The sequence below is a fragment of the Callithrix jacchus genome, chromosome 8, assembly GCF_049354715.1.
Source record: "Callithrix jacchus isolate 240 chromosome 8, calJac240_pri, whole genome shotgun sequence".
Lineage (NCBI taxonomy): Eukaryota > Metazoa > Chordata > Mammalia > Primates > Cebidae > Callithrix > Callithrix jacchus.
The window spans coordinates 128,721,374-128,748,226 of record NC_133509.1 but is presented as its reverse complement, the minus strand read 5'-3'; the positions used below and the strand labels follow the sequence as shown (position 1 = coordinate 128,748,226).

Genomic DNA, 26,853 nt, shown 5'->3' with positions numbered 1-26,853 from the left:
AAGACAAGTAGGAGGGGCCCTTGGCAACCTCCAATGTTGCAGCCTGTATTAGTGAGGAAGAATCAGAGGCCATGTCCAGGCTCCAAAGGAGGGAGCCTGCAAGCAGCCGGTACTTGCCTGGGGTGCGGAGGAGGGAGGTACACCTGTTTACTATTCCTAGCCCAGTCCTCCATTGTACGGGTGAGGAGACCGAGGCACAGAGGAAGGATGAATGTGTCCAACATCATGCCGCTGATGAGAGCACCATAGTCCCAGCCAGGACTGGCCCCCTGTACCCTTCTAGTTGTGAAACTGTTCTAATAAAATAAACAGCTGGGCACACCGGCATGCCAACCCTCTATCAGCCACAGAGCCCCATCCACAGCAGCAGAGCAAACCTGGGCCTGTGTGCAGGTGGAGGCCCCTCAGGTGACTTTGCTAGTAGGACACTAACAGGGCAAAATCCAGGGCCACTTCCTGCCTCTGGTGCTGCCCTCTGCACTGTCAGAGGCAGAGGCCTCATCATTGCATCGATGGGGCACCTGATGTGTGTAAGGCCCAGGGAGAGGCCCATCCTCAGGTAATCTGGAATCTGGATTCGCTAGAGAGGATCCCTTTGGATGTGCTGGAGGGAACGAGGTTCAGAGGAGTTCGCTATTATTTTTTAATCGACTTATTTTGCCTGTGGACACAGACTCCAAGGCTGTGCGTACAAGAGGATCAATTTGGTCAAACTACCTGTTTTGCCCACAAGGGACCAAACTCCTATTTGGCCTGATTTTCCCTCTCACCAGAGTTGGGCACAACCATCTCGGCACAGAGGCTGCCCTGAGGCAGTACACAGAGCAGAAGGCACTGCAGAGAGACCCATTCTCATCTTGTCATCCTGCAGAGGGGGTGAGGAGACCCCCCAGAGGAAGGGTGGGGCCCCACAGCACACGGCAGAGCTAGGACTGCAGCCCCACCTCCCCTGGTTCCGGCACCTGTTCTCCAGAGCATGTTGCACCCCGGGGGTGTCCTTCCCTGGTGGGTCCTCTCCTCCCCTCCTCACCCTCCTTCCTTTGAACCAAGCTCTTGGCCCCAGCACCCACTCCCAGATATTTCAGAGGCTTTAGCCTGGCCTCCCTGGAACCAGCCACTGCTGCCAGATCCCTAAGCCTGGGGGTCATTCAACTTCCTGACACCCACGATGTGGAAACTCCAAAAGAAATGTCTTTATTCTTTCAACTTTCTCAATATTTACAAAGAACAAGAACAACAACAACTGAGATTGGCTCACACAGTGGGTGGCAGGTGAACAGATGTGTAACTCTGGCTTCTGGGGTGGCAGAAACGAAGGGCACCATCCCCCCACCCATGGTCAGCACAGGGACAGCGGGGCAAGCTGCTAGGCCCTGGCCTGCTTGGGGAGGGGCCAACCAGGCCCAGCCCCACAGCTTCCAAGGCTGCAAGGCCGAAAGGTGACTGCCTGAGGAGCCCCGCCCCAATCCTCCCACACACACACACAAAAGGAAGAGGTCACACCGTGGCCCAGCCACCTTCTCAGAGGAGAGTGCCTTGGGGACCTCCACACTCCTGCAGGCCAGAGGTGGAGGCTGAGGCCCTCTCAGCTCACCTAGAGGTAGCCAAAGACGTTAAAGATGGGTGGGGGCACGGCCGGCTTGGTGGGGATGGGTTTCAGCACCATAGGCCTGCACACCTTCTGCCCCAGGCCGTCCGCATCCTTGCAGAGGTGCGCCAGCTCCCCGGGAAAGGCTGGGCTCTTCCTCCACAGGCCCAGGCTGGGGACAGGACTCTGAGGCAGGGCCCCCAGAGGGCCCGGGTAGATGGGCTGTCCATGGTACTGGAAGGGGCAGCAGCTCCAGGCATTGACACGGCCCACCAGGGAGACCCCTGGCATCTTGAGTGACTCCTTTTCAACCAGGGCGCTTGGAGACATGGGCACTGAGGCAGTCTCAGGCCCCAGGGGCTCCAAGCCCTTGCAATTTTTCTTACCCTCATAGGGAGGACCCTCCCTGGGGCCCAGTCCTCCCTGCAGCCCCACGTGGTAGCTGTGGGTGGGCCTCGGCTCTTCCCAGAAGGAGGCAGGCAGCTGTCTTTTCCTCATGGGCACCTGGCCAGGCTGGGCAGCTTCTGGATGCTGCCCCTGGGGGAGCTGCTCCTTAGCAAGACATTCCTCCCTGCAGGGGTTCCTCAGCACCTTCTCCTTGCAGCCCCCACCCCCGCTGGGGCTGGAATCAGGGCCCAAATCGAGAAGCAGCCTCCCGGGCCGGTCCTCAGGCCCCCTTTTCAGGTAGGGCTCTGCGGCCCTGCCCGGAAGGCCCCGCGGGAGCCGGGAATACTTCTGGGAGAAGCGTTTGAGCTGCTTCTGCAGGTACTTGCGATGGTCCACGGAGCGTCGGCAGGGCGCAGACTTGTCCAGGGCAGCCTTGATGTCACTGGACGCCAGGTTCACGAAGTTCAGCAGCATCTTCACATCACTGTCAGATGCCATCACCAGGGGGCCACTGCACGAAGCTTTCCATGAAGAGGGTGGGCTCTGCTGGTGGCTGGCAGCTCCAGGGAAGGACACCGAACTGACCTGGGGGACATAACAGGCCATTGGAGTCTCTCCAAGCAACCACACCCAGCCCTCCCAAAAGACCACAGCACCTGTCTGCAAATGGTGTCCCCACCCCAGCACCCCTCAGCCCTAAACAGCATCCCTGGTAGAGGGATGCCAGTGCAAGTGGCTGAGTGCTGTCTGCACACCTGGGATGCCGCGGGCGCTAGCACAGCCCCATCCAACCTGCTTGGGTCTGGTGCCCTCCTCTTGCAGCCAAGGCTCAGAAAGGTCAAGCAACTCGCCCAGGGTGACCCAGCTATAGGTGGCATTACTGGGGCTGGCACACAAGTCCCTGCACTCCCAGCCTGCCCTGTCTCCCACACACCATGCTGCCAAGGTGTGCAACTTGCCAGTGAGGTGTTTATTCTCTCAGCTGAGGCGACTGCTCCACTTTAAAGCAAGGCCAAGCCCCCTTCCTCCCTGGTGGTAGCCTCCCCCTCCCACCACTCCTGCCCCCCTCCTCAGTCCCCACGCTCCACCCCCAGCTCTCACGCAGGACCAGGCAGGACCCCTGTCTGGCACTTAATCGAGACCTGCCTTGCGGGCTGATCTCAGGCTGTGGGCAGTAGGGACTCCCCCGAAGAAGCATCTGCAGCAATTTCATGCCTCCTCCGCTGCCACCCACGCACCTCGCCCCTCCCCCCGGCCCCAGCCTGCCCCACTCCCGCCACCCAGTCGGGCCTGAGCCGCCGGGCCTCCACACTGACCAAAGGTGCCGGCCGGGGCCAGACCAACGTGGCCCGGCAGGTTCCCCGCTGCAGACCTGGGACAGGCCCCGGCACAGCCGGCCGAGCTCCGTCCGGCTGGAGCAGTTGTGCAGCCCTTGAGTGGGCTGAATGGAGGACAACTCCCCGGAGCTGGGGGGCCCCTCAGGCCAATCAGGAGCGCCTCTCCAGATACAAAGCATCCCAATCAGGCGGCGGCGCCCCGTTCCCACATTCTTTGCCGTCACAAATTGTCACCATGGGGACCATCACAAAAAAGACAGCTCCCAAATGCAATCATTTCCCGGTAAATTTCTACCCTTCAGCCCCACTCTCCTCGGACTCCACGCCCCGCCTCCCCTTGACCTCGGTTCCCTAGTTTCTTAAGGGGGTGGGGTGTGTGTGTGTTTAAAATGTCCAGGATGGTGAAGGGGTTGGGCCTGGTGGAGACGGGCTTGCAAACCTCCCCCAAAGACTCCAGGCCTACAGCTGCCATGCTCCAGTGCAGACAGACAATCGGACGGGGTAAGCCGGGGCGGGCTGCTTTTCCCGCTGTCCTTGAGTGTTGAGTGGCTCTCTCGCTCTCACTCTTCTCTCTCTCTCTGTCTCTGCCTCTCTCTCTCTCTCTCCCTCTCTCTCTCTCTCTCTCTCTCTCTCTCTCTCCTTCTGCCACCCCCACTACTCTCTCTGCCGGGATCCCCCAGGGATCGGCATGGAGGACCTTCGAGGTCGGGAGGGGCGCTGATGCCTGTCGGAAAAGGTGGCGGAGGAAGGACTCTCTAACGAGGTGCTGGGATATCCATGGGAAGGGAGCTGGAGCTCTCAGGAATCTTGTCTTTATGTTTGCTTCCTCAATTGAGCTGCACAAAGCCTGAATTGCCCATTCAGCGCAGCCGGACAAAAGGTTGGCGTTGCACGGTCCCCTTGCATTTGTAGTCAAACAGTTAGGGACTTAAATCGAGTCGTCATGATGGAGAAAGAGGTGGACAAAGCCCATAGAATTGCCATCAGCAAACATTTTCCTGTGTCATATTAGCCAGTTTCCATGGCTCCCCCTGGCCTGTGGACAATGGCACAAGTTTGCACACTTGGCTACTGTCACCGTGCCAACGCCGGCAGGGCTGCAAGCAGGGCCGCTCTGAGCGAGCAAGGGAGCCCAGCGTCGGCACTGGCCCTGCCCACTAACTGGCCAGAGGGAAGGTGAGGCTGAAGGCGAGGGTGGCTGCCTGGGAAATGCTAATGGTCGCACCTCTGTGCCAGCCAGCTCACAGGTCCCTCTCACGCCCTGTCATCTTCTTGCCCAGACTCAGCCTCCTCTTATCCCCTCCTCCTCTCCTTTCCTCTTCCCCTTCTACCGCCTTCTCCTCCTGTCTCCCTCATCAGCCAGATGGCTGGTGGTCTACGTGTCAACCAGCACCTCCATACTACAACCTCAGATGCCAAGGACTCCTCTCCGGAGTCTCCCTGCCCAGACTGGGGGCACTGGCAGGGCAGGGCCAGGGCTTCCAACCAGGAGTGATGGCCCCACTTCTTCCCACTGGTCAATAGACAGCTGCTGTGGCCTGACTCCAAGCCATTCCCCTTCCCCCAGCCTGAGGGTCCCTACAGGCGAAATGAAGAGTTTGGAGGAGATAGCCCAGTGCTGACAAGCTATAACTCAATTTAGGGCCTGAAAGCCAGCACTGTATTCTTCTTGCCCCTACCCTGCCGCTGGGTCAGGGAAGTGTGGACCGAGATGGAGGTGCTACTGGACTGGAGATCCTAGATTGTCGGCCACTGTGTGCCCTGGGGAGTTGCTCCTACCTGCAGCAGCCTTTGCATGGGTGAGAGCCAAGCCTTCCTCATTGTGAGAGCCAGAGATGTGAGGGCTCTATGTTACTGTAGCACGTCCCGGCCCACCCTGACTGGGACAGGCAGGAAACATCCTTTCTGCTCCCAAACACCTGGCACACATGGCTGGAGAGAGTGCCCTGAGAGCCTGTGGCCATCAGGGCCAGTCCCCCGCTGCCTACGGCATGAGGCCGGTGTGCACAGCCAGGAGTTCCGGCCTCTCCGCAGCCAGCACCTGACCAGGTAACTGCCTGCTTCTCTGTGCTCCGCCCTTTCCTCCCAGGCTTCTGCACTCTGTGGCGGCATCATCACTGTCTCTGGAAGATCTCCTCTCTTCCAAGGGCATCAAGATTTTTTAGAGCCACTCAGCTCGGCTGCCAGCTTCCTTGAGATCCCACAGCACCTGCAGCCCTGCCCGCCCGTTCTGCACTGCCCACTTGTGAAGCTGTCTCTCCTTTCTCAGCCAGTATGGAGCCTCCCCACCAGGCCCGTGGACTCCATGGGAGGTGAGCTGATGTCTTACAAAACTCTTTCCACAGCTCTTAATGCGGACTGTTCTTCCACCAAACACTTTTTGAGGAAAGAGAGAAGGAAGAAAGGAAGAAAAGAGGGAAGAGAGAAAGGAAGGGGAGAGAAAAGTGGAAGAAAATAGATTCTTTGTGGACACCCAGCACGTGCCAAGAGCCACAAGAGCCACATTCGACAACCACATGAAGACCTCACGGGGCCACTCCATGAGTGCGTTTGCCCTGACAAATGAAGTAAGTGAGGTTCAGTTGCTTTCCCAAGACCACGCAGCATTAACCAGCAGAGTTTGAACTTGAAGTCAGGCCCATCTGTGTGCAAAGGCTGAGCCGGATCTGCCTCGACACATGGCCTCCTGGAGCACCAGACCCTGCCTAAGCGCTGCCAGCCGAGACCAGATTTTCTCCACGAGTCCTGCATTCCACTCTTCTGGCCCAACGTTGGAACTTCCCAGCTCAGGAATACGGGGAGCTGCAGCTTTGGGAAGTCAGGATTGGGGAGAGGAGGCAGCTGTGGCTTGAGGCCAGGCCTATGGATACCTCTGACCCACACAAGGGAAAGCTCCTCTGTGTTTTTCTGATTGGCCATATAGGCAGGTGGAAAGACAGCAGTCATCGTGCGAGTCACGAGACTCTCGCAGTGTTCGCTCATTATCTGCCTGCGTCTGGGCGGGGAGGGGATTATTTCCCATTTACAGTTGGTGACACCCCCACAGAAGCCTCGAACATGGTTCTTGGGCCCAACTCAGCCAATCCTGTCCTCTTGGCAATTCTTCAAGGCCCAGCTCAAACATCCCCGCCTCCAGGACGCCTTCCGCCAACTTCAAGCATTGTCAATAACACCCTCTCCCATCCCCGAGTGCCTGGAGCCAAAGATGAAGTTAAACCTCCCAAACACAGAAGGCCCTTTGTAATCTGATCCCTACTACAGCCTGGCACAGAGTGGCTTCTTACTAAATGCTTATGAATTGAATACTTTGCCCATTCCACTGAACAGGATTTTTCCTGTGGACTGTAAACAGCTGCTGCCTGTCCTTTTTTTTTTTTTTTTTTTTTTTTGTCTGTTTATTGTTTGCCCCACCCAGGTGAGCTGAGCCCACCCAGGTGAGCTCCAGGAGTGAAGGGAGCTCGTCTGCAGGTTTCTCTCTTTATCTCTGGCTCACTGCAACCTCTGCTTCCCAGGTTCAAGTAATTCTTCTGCCTCAGACTCCCGGGTAGCTGAGATTACAGACACGTGCCACCACGCCCAGCTAATTTTTGTATTTTTAGTAGAGATGGGGTTTCATCATATTGGCCAGGCTTGTCTCAAACTCCTGACCACAGGGTATCCACCTGCCTCAGCTTCCCAAAGTGCTGGGATTACAGCTGTGAGCCCAGCCTCAAAAAAACATCTTGTATGATCCTAGGAGAGTCATCAGATGAAAGGAGTCCTTGGAGAAACTATCACCTGCCCCGGAGGAGTTAACCTGACTGGCCAAGTTCACCGGTCGGCAGCCTAGCGTGTCACCTTGAGTTCAAATGCCTTTGGATGTATTTGTTTGTTGGTGCATGTTTGGTAATGTTTTAAATTGCCAAAAATACCTGTTAAAGAAGATTTTACATTTTCACACCTCTACAGGAAATTCGGTTCCAAAAGATGCGCTGACTTCTTATTTTAGAGATGACGACAAAAGGCCCAGAGAGGGACAGTGATTCACCCAAGGTGGCAGAGCCAGTCAGGAAGAGCACCCGGGAGGGAGCCCCGGTCTGCCGACCCCACTATGTTCATTCTCACACCTGATCATACGAGTGTAAAGTTCTAGCTGATGGAAGCACGTGACATATATTGTCCTTTGTTCTTCCCAGATGCCATGATTACTCTCTTTAATGGATGAGGAAATTGAGGCATGAATGGGCTTGGAAACTTGCCGAAGTTCCCACTGGCAGTAAACGACAACGCTGGGGTGGGGGTGATCCTAAGATGCTGCTCCCACCGACAGCTGTGAACCAATGCGAGGGCCCATCTCCCACCCAGGGCCCATGCTAGCCTGGAGCTGCAGACTCTCCCCAGCTACCCTTGCCCGGGAGAGGTAGGCCCAGCCGACCACACCAGCTTGGGAAACATACAAAGGCCACACAGAGGACAGAGCAGCCCGGCAGTGCCTCTGTGGACATGCGACGCAGACATCACAAGATGATTTATGTAACTTCTTACATAATGACAGTATTTCTATCAAAGACCAGCCCGAGGCAGGCTGTCAGCCATAATCAGAGCGGACATGCTTCTTGCTTCCTGGGAACAGGAGGCATTGGGTCAAAGCAAACCCCTTTGGCTGCCAGGCTAAGGGCTTCCTGACCTGCTGAACTTGCCTGGTGTGGCTGTGTCCTCAGAGGAGGCAGAGACCTGGTAATGCCCCAGAGGAGTCACAGCCCAGCTCGGCCAGCCCCATCACCCTGGCTGCAGCCCACCTCCAGCGACAGAGACCACTGTCAGTGTGATCAAATACCATGCTGGAAGAGGTTTCAACCACGTTATTGTACCATTAGAGGGATACTGGCTTTGGAGATGAGATCTTCAAACTCAGCCCCTACCTGGCTGTGTGATCTTGAGGTAGTCAGTCACCCTCTCTGGGCCTCAGTTTCCTGGTTGAATTACATCATCAATTCTTGACCTCCATGCTGAACACAAGGTTATGGTGCTAGCATGCCACAGTTGGTGCTACTTATATGTGGCAAATGATTTGCTTTTTCCTAATATAAATCAGCACGATTCAACCTCATCAAATCAGGTAAGACCATGTGCACTCCCCCATGGATTCTTGAAAGGATATGAATGAGTGGGGTTGGAGCTGGTGAGTCTGAGGACTCGAGCCCCAGAAAAGAGGACAGCCCAGCCCATCTTCACCATGTGGAGTCTCAAGAGGGGCGGGGTTCAGACGAAGAGTTCTGTGTTGAGTAACAGTGGTGCAAGCAGACCTCTGTGTCTTGTTCCTGATTTTAGGGGAAAAGCTTTCTGTCTTTCACCACGGGATGTGATGTTGCTGTGGGAATTTTGTAGATCCTCTTTATCAAGTTGAGGATACTTTCTTCTATTCCTTTTTTTTTTTGTGTGTGTGTGTGTGTGTGTGTGTGTGTGTGTTTAAAATGGAGACCTCTATTGTGTTTATTTGTTCTGGCTCTGAGTTCAAGTCCTGGATATCGTTATCAATTTGTTGTCTCGTTGAATCTAAATCTCATTATGGGTCTTATGTATCTGGGTGTTAAGATCTCTTATTATTACATTAATCCTTTTACCCTTGTATCCTTGTAGCTTTGAAATTTTTTTGTCAAATGTGAAAATTGCAACTCCTGCTTTTTATTTATTTATTTTTGCTCTCCATTTGGTTGGTACGTTTTTTTTTTTCCAACCCTTTATTTTGAGTCTATGTATATCTTTGGATATACCGTTAGATTTTGTCTGTATCTTTTGATTGGGAGATTTGGTCGATTTAAATTTAGGGTTGCTGCCATTTGATATTAACTGGCTATTTTGTCCTTTCGTTGATAAAAATTCTTCTTTATGTTAATGCTCTTTACTTTTTGGTGTATTTTTAGAAAGGGTCATACTGGTTGTTCCTTTCTGTGTATAATGCTTCTTTTAGAAGTTCTTGTAAAGCAGGCCTGGTGGTAATAAAATCTCTGAGTATTTGCTTGTTCCTAAAAGATTTTATTTTTCCTTCAAATGTAAAGCTTAAATTGGCAGGATATGAAATTCTGGGCTGAAAGTTTGTTCTTTAAGTATATTGAATATTGGCCCCCACTCTCTTGTAGCTTGTAGGGTTTCCGTTGAGAGATCTGCTGTAAGCCTAATAGGCTTACCTTTATGGGTAACTTGATCTTTCTCTCTGGCTGCCCTTAATATTTTCTCCTTTGTTTCGATCTTGGTGAATCTAACGATTATGTGCCTTGGGGTTGGTCTTCTTGAGGAATATCTTTGTGGTGTTCTCTGTATTGCCTGGGGTTGAATAGTGTCCTGCTTTGCTAAATTAGGAAAATTTTCCTGGATAATGTCCTGGAGAGTATTTTCCAGCTTGAATTCATTCTCTCCGTCACATTCAGGTACACCAATCAAGCGTATATTAGGTCTTTTCACATAGTCTCATATTGCTTGGAGACTTTGCTCATTCCTTTTTATCCTTTTTTCTCTATTCTTGTCTTGTCGTTTTGTTTCATTAAGTTGGTCTTCGACCTCTGATACCCTTTCTTCTGCTTGATCCATTCGGCTGTTTAAGCTTGTACATATTTCACTAAGTTCTCGTGTTGTATTTTTCAACTCCATAAGTTCATTTGTATTCCTCTCTATATTGTCTATTCTTTTCAACACTTCATCGAACCTTTTTTCCAAGTTCTTAGTTTCTTTACATTGGGTTAGAACAAGTTCCTTTAGCTCCCAGAAGTTTCTTATCATCCACCTTTTAAAGCCTACTTCAGATAATGGAACACAGTCCTTTTCCATCAGGGCTTGTTCGGTTGCTGATGAGTCCTTTTCCATCAGGGCTTGTTCCGTTGCTGATGGGTTCTGATTTTGAGTATACTCGGCCTTCTTAGGCTGTTTTTTTCCCTTCATTGTAGATGAACCGCCTTTATAATTAGGTTTCTGAGTCGAAGTCTGACTTATTGATTCCCAGTGCTGGGATCTGAGCAACCCACTGTGGCGGCCTAAATAGCAGCGATAAGACTGATGGTGCTCTTCTGCCCGGGAATCTCTGGTCTGGCTTCCCTCTTGAGTCCGCAACAAGTGGCTCTGACTTCCCGGAGCTCCAAACTCCGGTCAGTAGGGGAAGCGGTCCCGTTGGCTCTGCATGAAGAACTGCTGCACCGAGGCGCCGGCAAAACTGCTGCGGCGGCCACAAGAGTCGCACTGGCGACCCGTGGGGCTCCTCCACTGGGAATCGGCTAATCGGTGAGTAACAAAAATTCGTCTAAAGATGTGGCATCGTCTCGTTCTCTGAGCTTTCACTGGGAGCTACAATCCTGAGCTGTTAGTGGTCGGCCATCTTGGATCGATCTCCATTCTATTCCTAATTTCCTGGCAGTTCTTGTCATGAATGGATGTTCAATTTTGTCAAATGAATTTTCTGCATCAATTTATATGATCATGTGGTTTATTCTTTAGCCTGTTTACCATTTTTATTATGCTAAGATAAAACATCATAACATTTACTATTTTAGCCTGGCTTTCTTTTCCTTCCTTCCTTCCTTCCTTCCATTCTGTTTCTTTCTTTTTTTTTTTTTTCCTGAGACAAGGTCTTGCTTGTCACTGCATTACAGTAGCACAATTATGGCATCCTGCAGTGTCCTGACCTCCTGGGTTCAAACAGTCCTCCCACCTCGGCCTCCCAAGATGCTGGGACAACAGGTTCATGTCAACACACCCAGCTAATTTTTTAAAATTTTTTGTAGAAAGGAGATCTCACTATTTTTCCCAGGCTGGTCTTGAACTCCTGAGCTCAAGCTCTCCTCTTGTCTTGGCCTCCCAAAGTACTGGGATTATAGGTGTGAGCCACCACACCTGGCTGCATTTTATTTCTGATATAGTAATCTATAGCTTATCTCTTTTCGTCAGTCCTGCTAGAAGCTTGTTAATTTCATTGCTCTCTTTAAAGAGCCCGCTCTTTTTTTAATTTTTATTTTTCTATTTCTTTTTCTGTTTTCAGTGTCATTGACTTCTGCTTTTATTATTTCCTTTCTTTTTCTTACCTTGGGCTTATTTCACTTTTCTTTTCCTGAGGGGATGACTTTGATCATTGAGGGAGAGCTTCCTTGTTTTCTAATGTAGGCCTCTTAGTGCTATAAAATTTCCTCTCAGCACTGCTTTGGCTGCATCTCACAAATTTTGATATGTTGTGCTTGCATTTTTGTTTGGCTCAGCGTATTTTTTTATTTTCTTTGAGATGTCCTCTTTGACAACAAGAAAAACCTATGTGGGTCTTTCTTGGCAACAAGAAGACCTATGTGGGACTTTTCTGGGGAATTGATAATGGTCAACAAGTGAATCTAAAGCATTTAATGAACACCTACTATGTACAGGACATTGTCTGAGGTGCTGGGAAGAGCAAAATGAATACGAAATCCATGCCAACAGTCTTGAAAAGAGTTTACTGACCTCTTATTAGATGCTGAATAACGTTCCAAAACCTTCATGTGTATTAACACCTTCATAATGAGGTGGATATTGCTGTTAGGCCTACTCCACACGTGAGGACACTGAAGCACAGATTGACTAGGTGACTTGCCCAAGACCCTACAGCCAAAAGGGGTGAAGCTGGAGTGCAACCCGAGCCAATTACTGTGGTTTTATGATTAATCATCATGATCAGTAAGCTCCGAGCCTCCTATTCCTCACCCTTGAAGTGGAGCTAAGAATGGTTTCCTGGCAGAGTTACTGATGAGGACTAAGACATCAGCCATGAAAACCAAACAAACACACCACCCGCTTCATAATTAGCGCCTTCCCTCACCTCTGCCTCTCCCCTGGGCTGGATATAATGACTACCCAGGTGAAGCTATAAAGAAGGGCTAATGGGACAAAAGTGACAGGATAGTGGTGTCTGTGCCCTGCAGGACGTCCTAAATGGACCACTGCCCCACAGTCACACCTCTGCTCTGCACACTCCACCACCCCCACATGTCCATCACCTTGACTGTGTCTTCCAGCACTGATAGGCCTCGTCACTCAACCAGGCACCGACCAGGAATGAAGTCTGTTTGATCTCAACTGTCACCTCTGGTTTGATTGACAATGGCTGGCAGGTGCCCTGTGGAGAGATTCCGAGGGCTCAGCAGATAGAACACTCTGATCAACTAGTGATGTCTTCCCTGACAGAGAATGGAGATGAAGCCGGCTGTGTGCCAAGTGTCCCGGGATCCAGTTCAGAAATACGGAGTGAAAAGCCAGGGATGTCAATACTTGGTGTTCTGGTGATCCAACTCTACAATTTTAATCAAGGGATTGGAGCCCCTTGAGAAAGGCAGTGACTTATTCAAGCACATATTCCTATGACCAAGATTCAAGTTTCCCACCTCCCAGGCCAGAATTCATCAGGTCCGTTCAATAGACATTTGTTACTAAGTTTCAATCCAAGCCAGGCACTGGCAGATCTCTTAGATATCACTGACATAGTAGATACCTTACACATGGCATAGTGTTCATTCTTACAACAACCTTCCTCGATCGATCCTGGTATCATTCCCATCTGGCAGATGAGGAAGCTGGGAATCAGGCAGGCTAAAGAACTAAACAGCTAGTGAGAGGCAGAGCCAAAATTCAAATCCTTACTTCCTGACTCTGAACCTGGGATCTTTCTAACATGCTGCTTTGTTTCAAGAGTAAGAGGCAGCGGTGATGGCAACAGCCATAGCTTGAGTCAAGGCACCGAGACGGAGAGTGTTAGGCATTTCGGAGAGCAGAGGCAGTGAAAGTTCAGTCCAGTGGGGAGGAGAGGTCGCTGCAGGGAGTGAGGTGAAATAAGGTTAGGTAGAAAGGTTGAATCTCTCATGTATTTTTTGCGTGGAGTAGGCATGTAATACATGCTTAATGACTGAATGAATGAATGAACGAACAAACCAGAACATGGAGTAAAATGGTTGGTTGGCTCCTGAGCCATTGGGGAGCTCCAACAGCCAGTCATCAAACAATCTGTAAACAGCAAGTGCATCCTCAGTGCCTGACTCCCACCCCTCTGGTCACACTGTCCCTCAGGTATGTTGCATAAACAGCGTACCCTCATCGTCAGAGAGGATCCCTTGCCTCCTGGGATGGGGGTTTCCAAAGGAAAGGCGATAGGGCAGGGGTCTAACTCTCATTGAATATTGCAGTTCCTCAAGAGTTGGATATTTGCCATCTCATTTAATCCCCACTAAATAAATACATCAATGAGTCAATAAAATACCCTGAGATGGGTATTGTTCTCCCCATTTGACAGATTCAGAAACTGAGGATCAGGGAGATAGAACTCTCTCCTAGTCACTGAGATAGGTGGCAGAGGAGCTGGGATTTGGGCTCAGCCTGTGTCTACAGTGCCCTTAGGAGAGGGTGGGGTCAGGGGTGGGCATTGTGCCCTCTTGCCTTACAAATTCCCAGCCCCCACCCCTGCCACCTGGAGTACCTGTCCTACTTCAGTAATAGAAGTCTCTTCATTGGCATCCATCATTTAGCTCCTGGCCTCTGATCACAGCTGTCTGTAACCCAAATCTAGCCCATAACACTTTTTCAAAATTCTCTGAATATGCTGTCATTCCTCAGGAAAGGGGCATTTGCATCGACAGTCAAAGGGCCATCCTCACCTGCCTCGGCATTCCTGGTGGGGTGTGCTGGGACTATGAAGAGTTACTGCCATGAGTACTGCCAACCCCTTACCTCCACCGAGGTGAGCTCTCCTAGACCAACATTGGCCCCTTGGATGGCATTCCAGTGCCTGGCACATGGTAAACCCCTCGGAACACGTTTGTCACCCACAGAGGTAACTCACACCCCTTAGGAGTCAGACAATTGCGTTTTGCTCCTGCCTCCCTCATCTGGGCAGTGATTTCATCTGTGTGGGCCTCACACTTCTTATCTGATAAGCTTGGTGGAAACAGTGCCCAGCTCCGGGGCTGGGGTCCCTTCCCAACAGGCTAAAGGATGAATTGGGGTTGTTTTAGCTCTGCTGGTCTGGAGTGGAGGGGAGACTGGGAGGAAAAGTGTAAGGCAGGAGAATAGGGTCTGGAGGCAGGGACCCTGGGAGATTCACACTGACTTCCTAGAACTGAATCAAAAGGAAAACCCCATCTTTCCACAGCCAAGTAACAAGGATCACAGGCTGCTCCCTTAAACCCTACCCCTTTTTCCAGTATGTTGCAGATGAAAAATGTAAAGTACCTCTGATCGATCACCTCCTGCCACCAATCAGACTGGTCATTTATATAGGGGGTAACTCTGTACAATCAATGGGAAACCTCCAGAGGGCACTTAAACCGTAGGAGATTTGCAGCCACTGCTCTTGAGCCGCTTGCTCGAGCCTGCTTCTACTCTGTGGAGTGTACTTTCGTTTCAGGAAATCATTGCTTCATTCTGTCATTGCTTTGTTTGTGCGTTTTGTCCAATTCTTTGTTCAAAATGCCAAGAATCTGGATGACTCGTAGGCAAGACCCTCCACCTGTAATGAGCATGTAGACCATAGATAAAAGAGAAGACAGGGAAGCGTCAGACTTGGGCTCGAGGGCGCAGACCACTCCCAGGGTGAGAACTGTTGCTGATTTTTCAACAGATCTCAGCCAGTCCTTCTCGGAGCAAGAAGCATGGCAGTGGATGTGGGTTCATGTGTGGAGCTTAGAGTTGGGTCTGTAGCCACATCCCCAGGGTGAGGGTCCCCAGATGAACCCTGACCAGGGCCTAGTCAAGCAAAGCTTCTTCTCTCCCCCTTCCCTGTTCCATTGCCAGTGATTCCTCTAACCTTATCCACTGGTCATCCTTCACCAGCCGCATCCTTTTCCTTGCTGTTCCTCAGGCACCAGGCTCACTCCCACCCCGGGGCCTTTGCACTCACTGTTCCCTCTTCCTGGAATTCTCTTCCCCTAGCTCAGTGGTTGCACAGTTAGGCTCACCACCTGTTTATGTAAATAAAGTTTTATTTGGAACACAGCCAAGCCACCCATTGACATACTGTCTATGATGCTTTTGCCCTACCACAGCGGAGTTGAGGGTCGTGACTGATGCCAGGGTGCACATAGAGCCACAAGTACTTACTGTCTGGTCCTTTATGAAAAATATTGCCAGCTCCTGCCCTAGATACTTGCACGGCTCACCCTCCCCATCTTTTCTGTCTTAACTCACTCACTAGTGCGGGCTTCCCACCCTCCATCCTCACCTCTTTCTCTACTTTTCTCCTCTCTAGCACGAGCACTTGAGATCTCTGAGCATTGACTACACTTCATTGCCTGACTGCCCACAGGTCCCACAGGGGAGGGACTTGGATTCTTGCTTCCTGCTGTGCCCCTATGCCTAGAACAGGGCCTCACACACAGGCGCACCCAGGAGATACACTGTCAGTGGATGAGTGGTTCCTACACTCCTGGGCACTGGCCCAGCCTATGCCTCTGGGACCTTGCCTCAGTTTCTCTTGCCGTGGAGCCAGGGTCTTGGCAGGTCTCTTGCCAGGTGTCTTCCCCAAGGAGGTTGGGTCCTATCACGAATGATCACAGTCCCCAGAAACTCCAGCCTGGCTTCAGGGGAGCCCTGCACCACGTCCATTTTATGAGGCTCTCATTATATTTAAAAAAATGTTTGAGGTGATGCACATCCCAAGTATCCGAATTGATCATTACACAACACATACATGTAGCAAAATATCACGTGTACCCGCAAAATATGTACAACTATTATTTATTATAGATCAATAAATGTTTTTAAAGACATGCTAAACCAGGGGTGCACAAATGATGGTATTTTCAGTGTTGACATGGAACAGAATTAACACATTTAATGCATACATTCACTGCTACACCTCATAGATAGTTACAGAGTGTATTTTCAAATTAATTAAATTGTATTAATATTAAAGTTTACTGGAATATTAAGACAATTAATTTAAAAAGAATTAAAATCCATGTTCATTTCAATATTAACAGTGACCAGAGAGACACAAAGTAGGAGTTGGAGAGTCACTGTCTTTCTTTTTCTCAGTCCTGTCAAATGGTGATCTCATTTGGAGGGAATATCTAGAGCATGATCCCCCCCAAAAAAGCCTAAAAGCTGCACACTGGGACACAGGCTTCTGACTCCCTACACAGAGCTCCCTGGAGCAGGGCAGGAGAGGATTCTGCTCTGGACCTCTGCCCTTGCCTGAATCTCCCCTCCCCGGCACAGCCCTGCCCTGGGGCCGGTGACCTTCCCTTGGAATACTGGCCCATCCTGAGCTGAAGTTCTTGGTCCTTTAAGCCCCGATTAAGAGCATTGATAACATTTATTTCACGGAGACACATGGTGCCTCAGTCTCACACACGGAGTCCTCCAACAGGTCTATCAGCTCCTCCCTGGTAACCCCACTGTGCAGAGGAGGAAACTGAGACACAGAGTGACTCGCCCAAGTTCACACAGCTAGGAGTTGGCAGACCTGAGATCAGAGTCCACACCCGTCTGAGCTCAGGGAGCTCCTTGACACTTCCCATTGGTCTCTTCCTAAGGGCCAGCCCTACACTGATGCGCCAGCCCACGGAGCAGCTGGGAGTGATACTTATGAAACTCCTAGGCTTGGCCGAGTCACCCCTCAAGGGCCCCATTACCTCAGGCAGCACATCTGAAATGCAGATGTGCCAGGTAAACTGAGGCAGTGGAGAAGAGATGGGTTCCGGGGTCAGCAGGACCTGCTTTCCAGACATGGCCTCACTGCTCTCTCTAGTGTCCCTGTCACTATTGCTGTAGCAACCTCCCTGAACTCAGTGATACTCATGGGCCAGGAATTCAGAAAGGGCAGTGGGAGCCCTTATCTCCATCTGCAATGTCTAGGGCTAGAAAGACTCAGAGACTGGAGGTGACTTGACAGCCAGGACCGGAGCCATCTCCATGTCCTCCCCACTCATGGCCGGGCCTTGATGCTGGCTGTTGGCTATGACCTGAGCTGGGCTGCCTCTGACACAGCTCCAGTGGCCTCTCCCTGTGGCTTCCTGGCTTCCTCACAGCATGGCGGCTGGGTTCCAAATGTAAATATCTGAAGAGACAGGAAGGGGAGCCTACTAGCTTCTTATGACTGGGGCCTGGAAACCCAAATTGGCACCACATCACTTCCATGGTATTCTCTTAGTCAAGCAATCACAGAGCCCAGATCCAAGAGGAAGAGATGTAAACCCCACCTCTCAATGGGAGGAGGGTCAAAGAACATTGGGGCCATGTTTGTTTTTCTTTTGTTTTTTAAAAATTATTGTTCTTTGCTTCTTTTAAAAAACATTTTTGAGGGGCCATGATTGAAGACTGCCACATTCTGTGACCATGGGCAAGTGGCTTGATCTCTTGAGGTTCCAGTTTCCTCGTCTATAAAATGGGGATTGTGGTGTCCACCTCAGAGGGCTGTTGTATACAGTGACTCATGTACAAGCTGAACTCTCAGTTAATAGCAAAGTCAGACCTTACACCTGGGCCCTCAGGTCCCACAGCCAGTGCTCTTGATACCACCTGTCCTTCAAGTTGGGGCACATGTAGTGCTTCTTCCAGGCCTGGGGCAGCTGGGAGGACAGTTTACCTACAAAGTCCAGTTAGGATGTGGACAAGCCTTTCCACACATTCACTCAAGAACTATGCCTTGAGCACCTACTATGTGCCAGCACTTTCTGGGGTTATAGCTTTGATCAAAGGAAGATCGCTGCCTGGGGAAGTTAGTTGCTGTACATTTGAACCCTGTATTTGGAAGGTGATGCAGTCCCTGCACAGAGCAGTTTCTGGGCCCTTTGTTCTGACAGCACCATCTCTGCTTCGTCTCCATCTAATCCCTGCTCTTAGCTGGCCCTGGTCCTGTCCAACTAGGCAGGACTGTGGGACAGTATCCTTGCCAACTCCCAGCCTGGCCCCCTCCCTTCCTGTCTATGATCTATCTATCTATCTGTCATCCATCCATCCATCCATCTAATACCCCATCTATCTACTTACCTGCCTATCACATTTCTGTTTTTTTCATGGCTTATTTTTCACCAACCACTTTATTTATTTATTTTTTCAGCAACCACTTTATAAGATGAATATCCTGGGGACTTCAGAGGACTTGGGAGGACACAGGAGAGAGCTACCTGTTCCCTGAGGTGTTTCCACATTGCGCAGACCCCACGGGACCTTAACACAGGGCTGGGCTTCTGAACCAGCTTCCTTTGGTCACCGGTTCTTAGTGGCAATAACAGATGTGATATGTGTTTGCTGGGAGGTGAAGGTACTTATCAGGTCTTTTTTTTTTTGTTAAGTTATAACTCTAGTTATAAATGGTTGAGCCATGTCCCTGTGGCCATGAATGATGACAGCCCCAAGTCCCCCCGTTAGCCCAACTCTGCCCATTGAGCCTGCTCCAACACCAGGGAGCCGGGCTAACTCAAGCCCAGCCCGTCTTGGCCACACCCAGCATGAAACCTGCTTGGAACTCCGCCTCCCCTCAAGCAGCCTGGCAATAGAAGGCGCATGTGTGCTCGAGGTCTCCGAGCTGGTGTGATTCCCAAGCCTCTGCCCTGACCTTTACTTTGCCTCTCTGAGCCTCATCTGAGTCTATGAGGATAATAGCATCCTCTTTGTAGGCCTTCGTGAGAGCTGGATAGCCAGGCACTCACTCACACTCAGCTCTGGGCAAATCTTCAGTAAATGTCGCTCTTTCCCCTCTGAGAAGCACACAGCCGCACCTTTGCTCAAGCCGTTTTCTCTACCTGGACAGCCCTCTTTCCTCTCACTCCCTTATTTACTGTCAAAATCAAACTCATACTTCAAGGCCATGTTTAATATGAACCCTATTTCCAAAACTGTTAAAAAGAAAAATTTTCTTTTAAGCAACTGTCTTGCTGAAAACCAAAATGTGAGCTGCGTTGGAGAGATGAGCTGTGGCTGCGACTTGGGTGGGCTGGGGTGGCAGTCCCCCTCTTCAACCCCTGAAGCCCATCTGCAGAAAGATGGAGGCTCTGCAGAATATCTTAACAACAGGGCCTGGGTCTGCCTTATTTCTGGGGCCCTGGCAATCCAACTGGCTCAGAGTAGGGGCTCGGAAGTGCTTTGGAATTAATTGAATTAAACTGAGTCACGTGGAGTTGGGAGGCAAACCCTACCAGACAAGCAGACATACTTTTTTTCCTGATCCCAGCCTCATCCCCAAAACTGGTGTGCACTCAGAACTGCCCACACCTCCTGGCCAGCAGGGGCCTAGAGGAGGCTGCAGGTGGCAGCCACCAGAGGGACCCTGGCCCACTCAGCACTAAGGGGCCAGTTCTCTCAGCATCCCACAGGCCTGGCCTTGGAGTCCCTGGTACAGCTGGGCTCATGGACGCCAGACGAGACCAGAGAGGCCTCCTGGAGAAACATGCAAGGATTAGTTTTGTGGCCCTGTCTCTTCCAAGGTGAGACACAAAGGAACACCTTTTCAGTGGGAGAGTATTTATGGAACCAGGTAAGATAGTAATATTGGCTAATACTCAGTGAGTACCTACTATGTGCCAGTCACTATTCTAAGCCTGTGGTGTATTAATCAGAATTCTCCAGAGAAACAGAACCAACAGTTCACATGCACACGAGGAGATTTATTAGAAGGAATTGGCTCACGTGATTGTGGAGGCTGAGAAGTCCCACAGTTCACTGTCAGCAAGCTGGAGACCAAGGAAAGCCCGCTGTGGAGATTCCAATTCAGATCTGAAGGCCTGAGAACCAGGAGCATTGAGGGTGGAAGATTAATGTCCCAGCACAAGCAGTCACAGGCAGACAGCAAATTCACTCTTCCTCCATCTTTTTGTTCTCTGCAGGCCCTGAACAGAATGGCTGATGCCCACTCACATTGGGAAGGACCATCTGTCTTACAACCCATGAGCAGATACTATTACCAGCCCATCTTAAGATAAGGAGGCCAAGGCACAGAATGGTGAAAGGGCTTGTTGAAGGTCACAGCTAGTAAATGGCGGAGCCCGATACAAACCCCAGCAGCTCACCTGCAGGACTACTGCCTCCACCTGTGAGTGACTTTAATTCCGTGCAGAATGGGCCTGTATCATCAGGCTGTTCGGTGTATTTATTCACCCAGCCCCGACCCCTCCATCTCCTTCAAGAAGAACTGGGCTAGAGAGAGTCCTCTGCTCACCAGCCTCTGTGTAGGGTGCTGGGCGTGACAGAACCTGGAGGATAGGTTGATGGGGCAGAGGCTGGAACAGAGGAAGGGAGGGTGGGCTGGGCTTCAGGAAGCCCATCCTGCTGGGTGCTGCAGAAGGGATGCTGCAGGGATGAGAGATGGGCTTAACCAGGTGGGATTGGGCTCCAGAGGCCTCACAACTTGTTCATGCCAATACCAGGATTTGAGCCCAGGTCGTTGGGCCCCAGTCCGTAGGCATGACTCCTGCACAGCCGTGGTCAGGGAGGGACAGGAAGGAGGGGTTCCTATGCCCATTCAGAAACAGACTTTATAGGGTCAGATATGGGAGCACAAAGGAGGAGAAAAGTTCAGGGAGACTTGCAGGCTTGGGCAGGTGGGCAGGTGGTGGAGTCACACGCTAAGAAGGGGGAACTTGCCCTGCCATGCCCCTCAGGGTGATGGTGACTGTCGGATGAGACGGGGACACCAGGAGGTCTGTGCTGTCATGATGATGACATCACACTTGAAGAGCACATACAGTTTTTCCTCATCTCCATTTCCATGTCAAAATTTACCAGTCCTGTGTCCTGTTTCCTCCAGACCATTGCTAATCTGATAAAAAGCCTTCCCCATGGAGGTAGCATAGGAAAAAGGCAAGGTTCACTTCTAACCTTCCCCTCTCATTTTGTCAGGGGCCTTCCTGAGGCAAAACCTCAGTCGCTGTTTCACGAAAGAAGACGGAAGGGCAGGGTCAGCCTAGGGAGGATGTGGTGGGATGGGTGCTCAGGGGCTGAGCATGCTGCAGATGTCCCAGCCATCTTGGAAGCTGCCCCATGTGCCAGAGCAGATGGGCCACATCCTTGTCTCCACTGAGAGTGAGCCTGCTGTCTCCAGAGGCAATCAAGCAAGAATAAGACTGCCAGTTGGAGAGAAGATAGCAATGCAGATTTAAGCATCAGCGTGTGCCCTGGGGAAGTCGCCTGAGGTGAACTGTAACTTTCAAGGTCCATAGTCAAAGATGCTGGGATGCTTGGGTTGCTGAGAATTGGAAACTCCTGGGAGTGCCCACAGAGAGGAGGGTCCAATCGAGGCATCTCCCTCTCTTTCGTTTCCAGTTTGTCCACAAGGCCTCACCTCGGGCATGGCAGCCACTCGGACTGGCCAGTCCTTTGTCTATCCAGCACATCACCATCTCTGGACACCTCACTTCCAGGTGAAGAAGCCAGATCCTCAGAATGTCAGGGTTCGCAGGACCTCAGAGCTCAGTCAACCAACCTTTGATTTTCAGAGGAGGACCCCAAAAGCCCACATGTACAAACGGACAATGGCCTGCCTGTGTAGGAAAAGAGAAGCCTGGCCCACAGTCTCTGCAGCAAGCAGCCCAGGAAGACAAACCAAACCTCTGTGGCAATAGGCCCAGAATGATCAGGGCTCGGCCGGTCCTAGTCAGCTTCCCTATTGTTGACTGCTGCTTCCAACTCAACACCAACCAGAGAAAGCCAAAAATGCTCCTAAGGCAATCCAATGAGATGTCCGGCTTCCAGCTAGCCACTCCCACTTCCCCATCCCAACAGTCTCCAGTCAGGGCCTCCCCCTTTTCACTATGATGCTTCCCCTCCCACTGCCTGCCTGGGAGTCTCTGTCAAATGCGAGTGACAGTGGCCGATTCCCTTGCCATGGCAAGCTCACAATGAATGGCTTCTGTTTGATCTCCTTTGCGTTGTCCCAATTTATTTTCACAACACAGAGACCCAGAAGGGGATAGTGGGTTATTTAAGGCCACATTCCAGGTCGAGGATAGAACTCAGCTCATTCAGTATCACCTCGTTAGAGCTTTATTTCTTTGACTCCCTCTATTATTCTAGGTAGAATTGACCACATTCTCCCTCTTGCCTCTCAGTATCCTTCACACTCTATCTCAGCATCTTCCACACATGTGGCGGTTTTAAAGTATGTCCAAAGCTCTGTGATACTCAGCCCTTTAAGAATTGGAGGCTAATACCCCTCCCTTTAGTGTGGTCTGGATTTAGTGACTCTTCTAGTAAATACAATGATATGAAGTGACCATCTGTGACTTCAGAGATGAGGACTTGAGGCTCAGCAGCTTCCTCCTTGCTCTTTCTTGGATCAACTCTAGGGGAAGCCAGCTGACATGTCATGGGGATGCTCAAGTAGCCCTGAGGAGAGGCTCATGTGATGAGGAGCTAAGAGGACTTGGGACAAAAACCAATGGAGAATTGAGGCCTCCCATCAGTAGTTATGTAAGTGAGCTATTCTGGAAGCACAGCCTCCTTTCCCAGTCAACATCTTAACTTCAACCTCATGAGAGACCTTGAGCCTAGCTCAGCCACTCCCAAACTCCTGACCCACAGATACCGTGTGAGGTAATCAATGCTTGTTTCAAGCTGCTAAGCAATCTGTTGCCATAAATAATTAATGCAACATATTTCTGTGTTTTTTGGCCTGCATGTCTGAGACATGTAATATCCAATTAGGAACTCTTGAGAATAAGGCACCAGTAACTTAGGGCTCAGCAATGTTTGATGGACAGACAGATGGATGAATGGATGGGTAAGAGGGTTTACATTTGAGGCACCCTCACTTTCTTTGGCTTCAGGGTTGTGTGGATGGGTAAATTGATGGATGGATGGATGGGGAGATGGGTGGGTGTGTGGATGAATGGATAGATGGAGAGATGGGTGGGTGGATGGATGGATGGATGGATGGATGAGGAGACAGATGACTGGATGGGCAGTTTGGATAGTAAGTAGTTAGGTGGGTAATTGAATGGATGGGTGGATGGATGGAGGTACAGGGGGATGGGTGGGTGGATAGATGGGTGGGTGGATGGATGGTTGGATGGATGGTTGGATAGATGGATATGGTTGGATATTCCAGAACTGTCAGGCTCCTCAGAGGCAGCAACTTTGGTGTGGGCAGTTGCAAAGTTTATAAAAAACTTCTGATGACATTTTTGTTCGACGTGTTTTTAGACAATGGTGCCCTTTCTCATGCTCCTTGGTGAGAAAGCATAGCTTTGATGGCTAATTGAGTGGCAGTCATAATTTCTTCTCCTGTAAAGATTGTGCTTTTTGTCTGTGAGGTTGCTCTAGGCCTGACTGCCTGTCAACTGTATCTTTGGTTCCTGTCCTATCTACCTGCCAAGCCCCTACTGTTTCCTGTGAATCTCTTTTCTCCAGCAGACACCTTGAATCACAGATAGCTGGAGATGGAAAGGACTTTAGAAACCATGAGATACACCATGGGCGAGGAGAGTGGGAGCTCTGGAGCCATCAATCTGGCTTCAGGCCCCAGTTCTGCCACTCACCAGCTGGGTGGCCAAGGCTAAGTCATGTAACCTTTCTGATGCTCAGCCTCTTCCTCTGTACGTGGCACCTGCCTGCCATCACATGTGGAGTGCTCAGCCCAGAGCTGGCCTGTGCTGTGGAACTAAGCAGAGGAAAAACTCATCAATGTCACTGTCGTGTTGTTGAGAGAGGCTAAGGTAACGTGCAGCGTGTTTAGCCCAGCACTCCCGTTTGTGAGAGCTGTTCATCTCATCTGACCCTCTGAGTTTGTTGCTTTTAGACAGTGTCCTGCTCTGTTACCCAGGTCGAGTGCTGTGGCGTGATCACAGATCACTGTAACCTTAAATTCCTGAGCTCAGGCAATTCTCTCACCTCAGTCTCCTGGGTAGCTAGGATTACAGGTGCGCCCCACCAAGATGGCTAATTCTAAACTTTTTTTTTTTTTTTTTTTTTACAGACAGGCTCTTGTTATGTTGCCCAGACTGGTCTCAACCTCCTGGCCTCAAATGATCTTTCTGCCTTGGCTTCAGAAGCTTTGGGATTGCAGGCATAAGCCATGGTGCCAGGCAGACCACTTCATTAACCAGATGAGGAAACCGAGGCTGAGAGGTGGAGTGGTTTGCCCAACGCAGCCAGGTGAATTGGTGGGTGATCAGGACACGAATCCGACTCCAAAACCAGTGCTCTTCCCCTGTCTTCTGAGCCCATTTTCTACACCCTTGGCTGAGAGGAAAATACGGGATTCACCTCTGAACACTCAGCTTTGGCCTCAAATGGCCATGAGAGGGAGCCCTTGGAATTGCTCGGGGCCTCTGTGTTTCCAGTGAAAGGAACCTTTCCACCAGTTCTCGAAGGCGCCCAGGCCAGTAGCCCCACCCTGCTCCTTCCCTCCCTGTGCCAGCACCTTTGAGGCATTCCAGACCCCAGCTTCTTTTCCTTCTCTTCCTCCACCCCCCACCCAGAGCCCAGGATTGTCTTTTTCCTCTTCCCGAGTAGATTTGGGATCCTCAGAACGGCACGGTGGTTTTCCCAGGCAGGCGGTGCCATCTGAGGCACCCTGGCTTTCTTTGGCTTCAGACCAGCAGTGGCATTATCTAGTTGTCCCTTAGCATCCACTGACACTCCCATCCAGCTATTCCACAAACTTCTGCTTGGCCATGTCAGGTGGGAGAGGCCAGGCCAGGGGAGGCGGAGGAGGTGGGAGAGGAGTTTACCTACCGTGTACCCAGGAGATGACAGACGTAAAACCTGCAATGACAGGACACGACTCGGAGTGTTAGTTGGACACAGCAGAAAAACTGACAGTAGGGCCCTTGGGGACAGCTCTGGAGGCTGATTTGAGCCCCAATGGATGGGCAATAGTTGGCCAGGCAAATAAGGCCCACAAGTTCCTAAGAAACTGAGAACTGAGAGGAGGACCCTTGCCTCTGGGTCAGGGGTTCTACCTGAGAGGACACCTCTTCTCTGGACATCTGTAAAAGGAATAATAACACCTACTCTGTCTCTTTCATAGGAGGAAAGGACGTCTAAGTGCATAGAAATGGAAGCAGGTTGGAAATTCAATATGACGCCCACCTCGGGATGTATTTTAGCACCGGTGTTTTTCTCTTTCCCAGGACATTCTCCAGTAAGCGTTCGCTCTGTGTCCCCCCACACCCACTTCTCCTGTCCTGACCTTCCTGCAGATGCAGTTTTGAGACCACACAGGTTCCCAGGTCACTGGTGAGCATCCCTGCAGGCCTCCCACTGTCCTCCACTTGGTGGCCAACTCCAGCCCTCTTCCCTAGCTTGGCTTTTTCCATGAGTCATTTTTAAATCTTTGTATAAGACCTATGAGGATAAAAACAGGAAGGCAGGCAAGCCAGCCAGCCCTGGAGGCCATCCCTGGGCTCTTAGGAGATGAAAGTCTGCAAACACTATCCCAGGTGTCTGTGCGCCATCTGCCCCCGCACCCCCCAGCTGCTGACCAGGAGGACCTTGGAATCTGGATGAATACAGGACTGTTTGAATGTTGGAAATTCCCCATTGTCCCTTTCTCTAGAACTTGTTAGGCCACACAAATGGCAAGCTATTTCTAAGTGTCATTCTCCGAATAGATTCCTTCTAGTCTGGGGTGGCAGGGAGGGGGTAGAATAAGAGGTAAGCCCCCCCGGTGGGCCCAGCAGGCCTTAACATCTCCAAAACCCAATGGTTCTTCCAGGGCACACACTGCTTCATATTCTCCTGGGCTCACTGTGCATAACCAAGTGTGTAATTCTCCAGTTCTCCCAAATGCATGTCCTCCCTTGCAGGCAGCATTTATCAGAGAACACGAGGCAGCTGCTTCCTTAAGGATCACCTGGGGTCACATTCAGACTGGAGATGTTGCCAGAAGCCAATCCACCTCTGCGGGGACTCTGGTTGACCCAGGAGTTCCTCTGCTCCTGAGGGAACTGCTGAGGGGCTTGGGCCGTGACTCCAGAACCAAGGGTTTTGGGGGGGACTTTCCTTCCCCTGGCCAAGGAAAAGGAAATGGGGCTACCAGCTGCTGCTCTGGGAGGCTAGAGGCTCATCTGTATACCGTGCACCCTTTCCAAGGCTCTGTTCTCTGAGGGCTTCTCGAAACACCCACTTTAATCAGAGTTCAGCTGGATTTGAAGGTTGACATGATTAGATGTGTCAAAAAACGTTAAAGTCGAATAACACCCAATGCTGTCAAGAATGTGGAGGAAAGGGGACACGCACGCACTGTTGATGTGTCAGCTGGTGTCCAATTCGGACGGAGTTTGCGTCTCTATTAGAATGCGAAATAGATATGCCCTCCGACTCAGCGATTCCACTTCTAAGAGCCAGTTCTACAGAAATATGTGCCCATGGACACAAAGAATTGGGCATGAAGATGTTTGCAGAAATGTTGTTTGTGACTGCAAAATAATTAAAAAGCCACCAAATCAAAAAACCAAACACCTGGCATTTGTCCCCGGCTTTACTGCGGATTTAGACACTGTGGCAGTACTGGGATAGGGTATGCTCCGCCGTCACTAAAAAGAATGACGTAAACCTACAGATGCTGATTAGAAGGACCTCAAAATGGGCCTTTTAATGAAAACAAATAAAGGATACAACTATGTG

General features: G+C 50.8%; 1 protein-coding gene and 1 long non-coding RNA gene across 13 annotated transcripts; one reads left to right on the top strand and one right to left on the bottom strand.

Moving 5' to 3' along the window:
• Nucleotides 1–1,171: 1,171 nt before the first annotated feature.
• FAM181A (family with sequence similarity 181 member A) lies at nt 1,172–12,398 on the bottom strand. Of its 3 annotated transcripts, none has more exon segments than NM_001270909.2 (2): nt 1,172–2,560; nt 12,300–12,398. In NM_001270909.2, a coding segment is annotated over 1 exon segment (879 nt). In that variant the 5' UTR covers nt 2,474–2,560; nt 12,300–12,398; the 3' UTR covers nt 1,172–1,594.
• On the top strand, nt 3,725–26,853 carry LOC103795901 (uncharacterized). Of its 10 annotated transcripts, none has more exons than XR_013521489.1 (9): nt 3,725–3,813; nt 5,402–6,830; nt 7,236–8,410; nt 20,115–20,320; nt 21,550–21,647; nt 22,572–22,695; nt 24,200–24,378; nt 25,359–25,464; nt 26,034–26,853. It is a non-coding gene; the product is annotated as an uncharacterized LOC103795901 (long non-coding RNA). The 10 variants fall into 10 exon arrangements; XR_013521482.1 differs by having other exon boundaries at nt 25,256–25,464; XR_013521485.1 differs by lacking the exon at nt 22,572–22,695 and adding an exon at nt 18,350–18,553 and having other exon boundaries at nt 24,200–24,386.

Bases quoted from the DNA above. Each gene is read 5' to 3' on its own strand.
- FAM181A (XM_078333156.1), bottom strand. From the start codon at position 2,473: ATGGCATCTGACAGTGATGTGAAGATGCTGCTGAACTTCGTGAACCTG.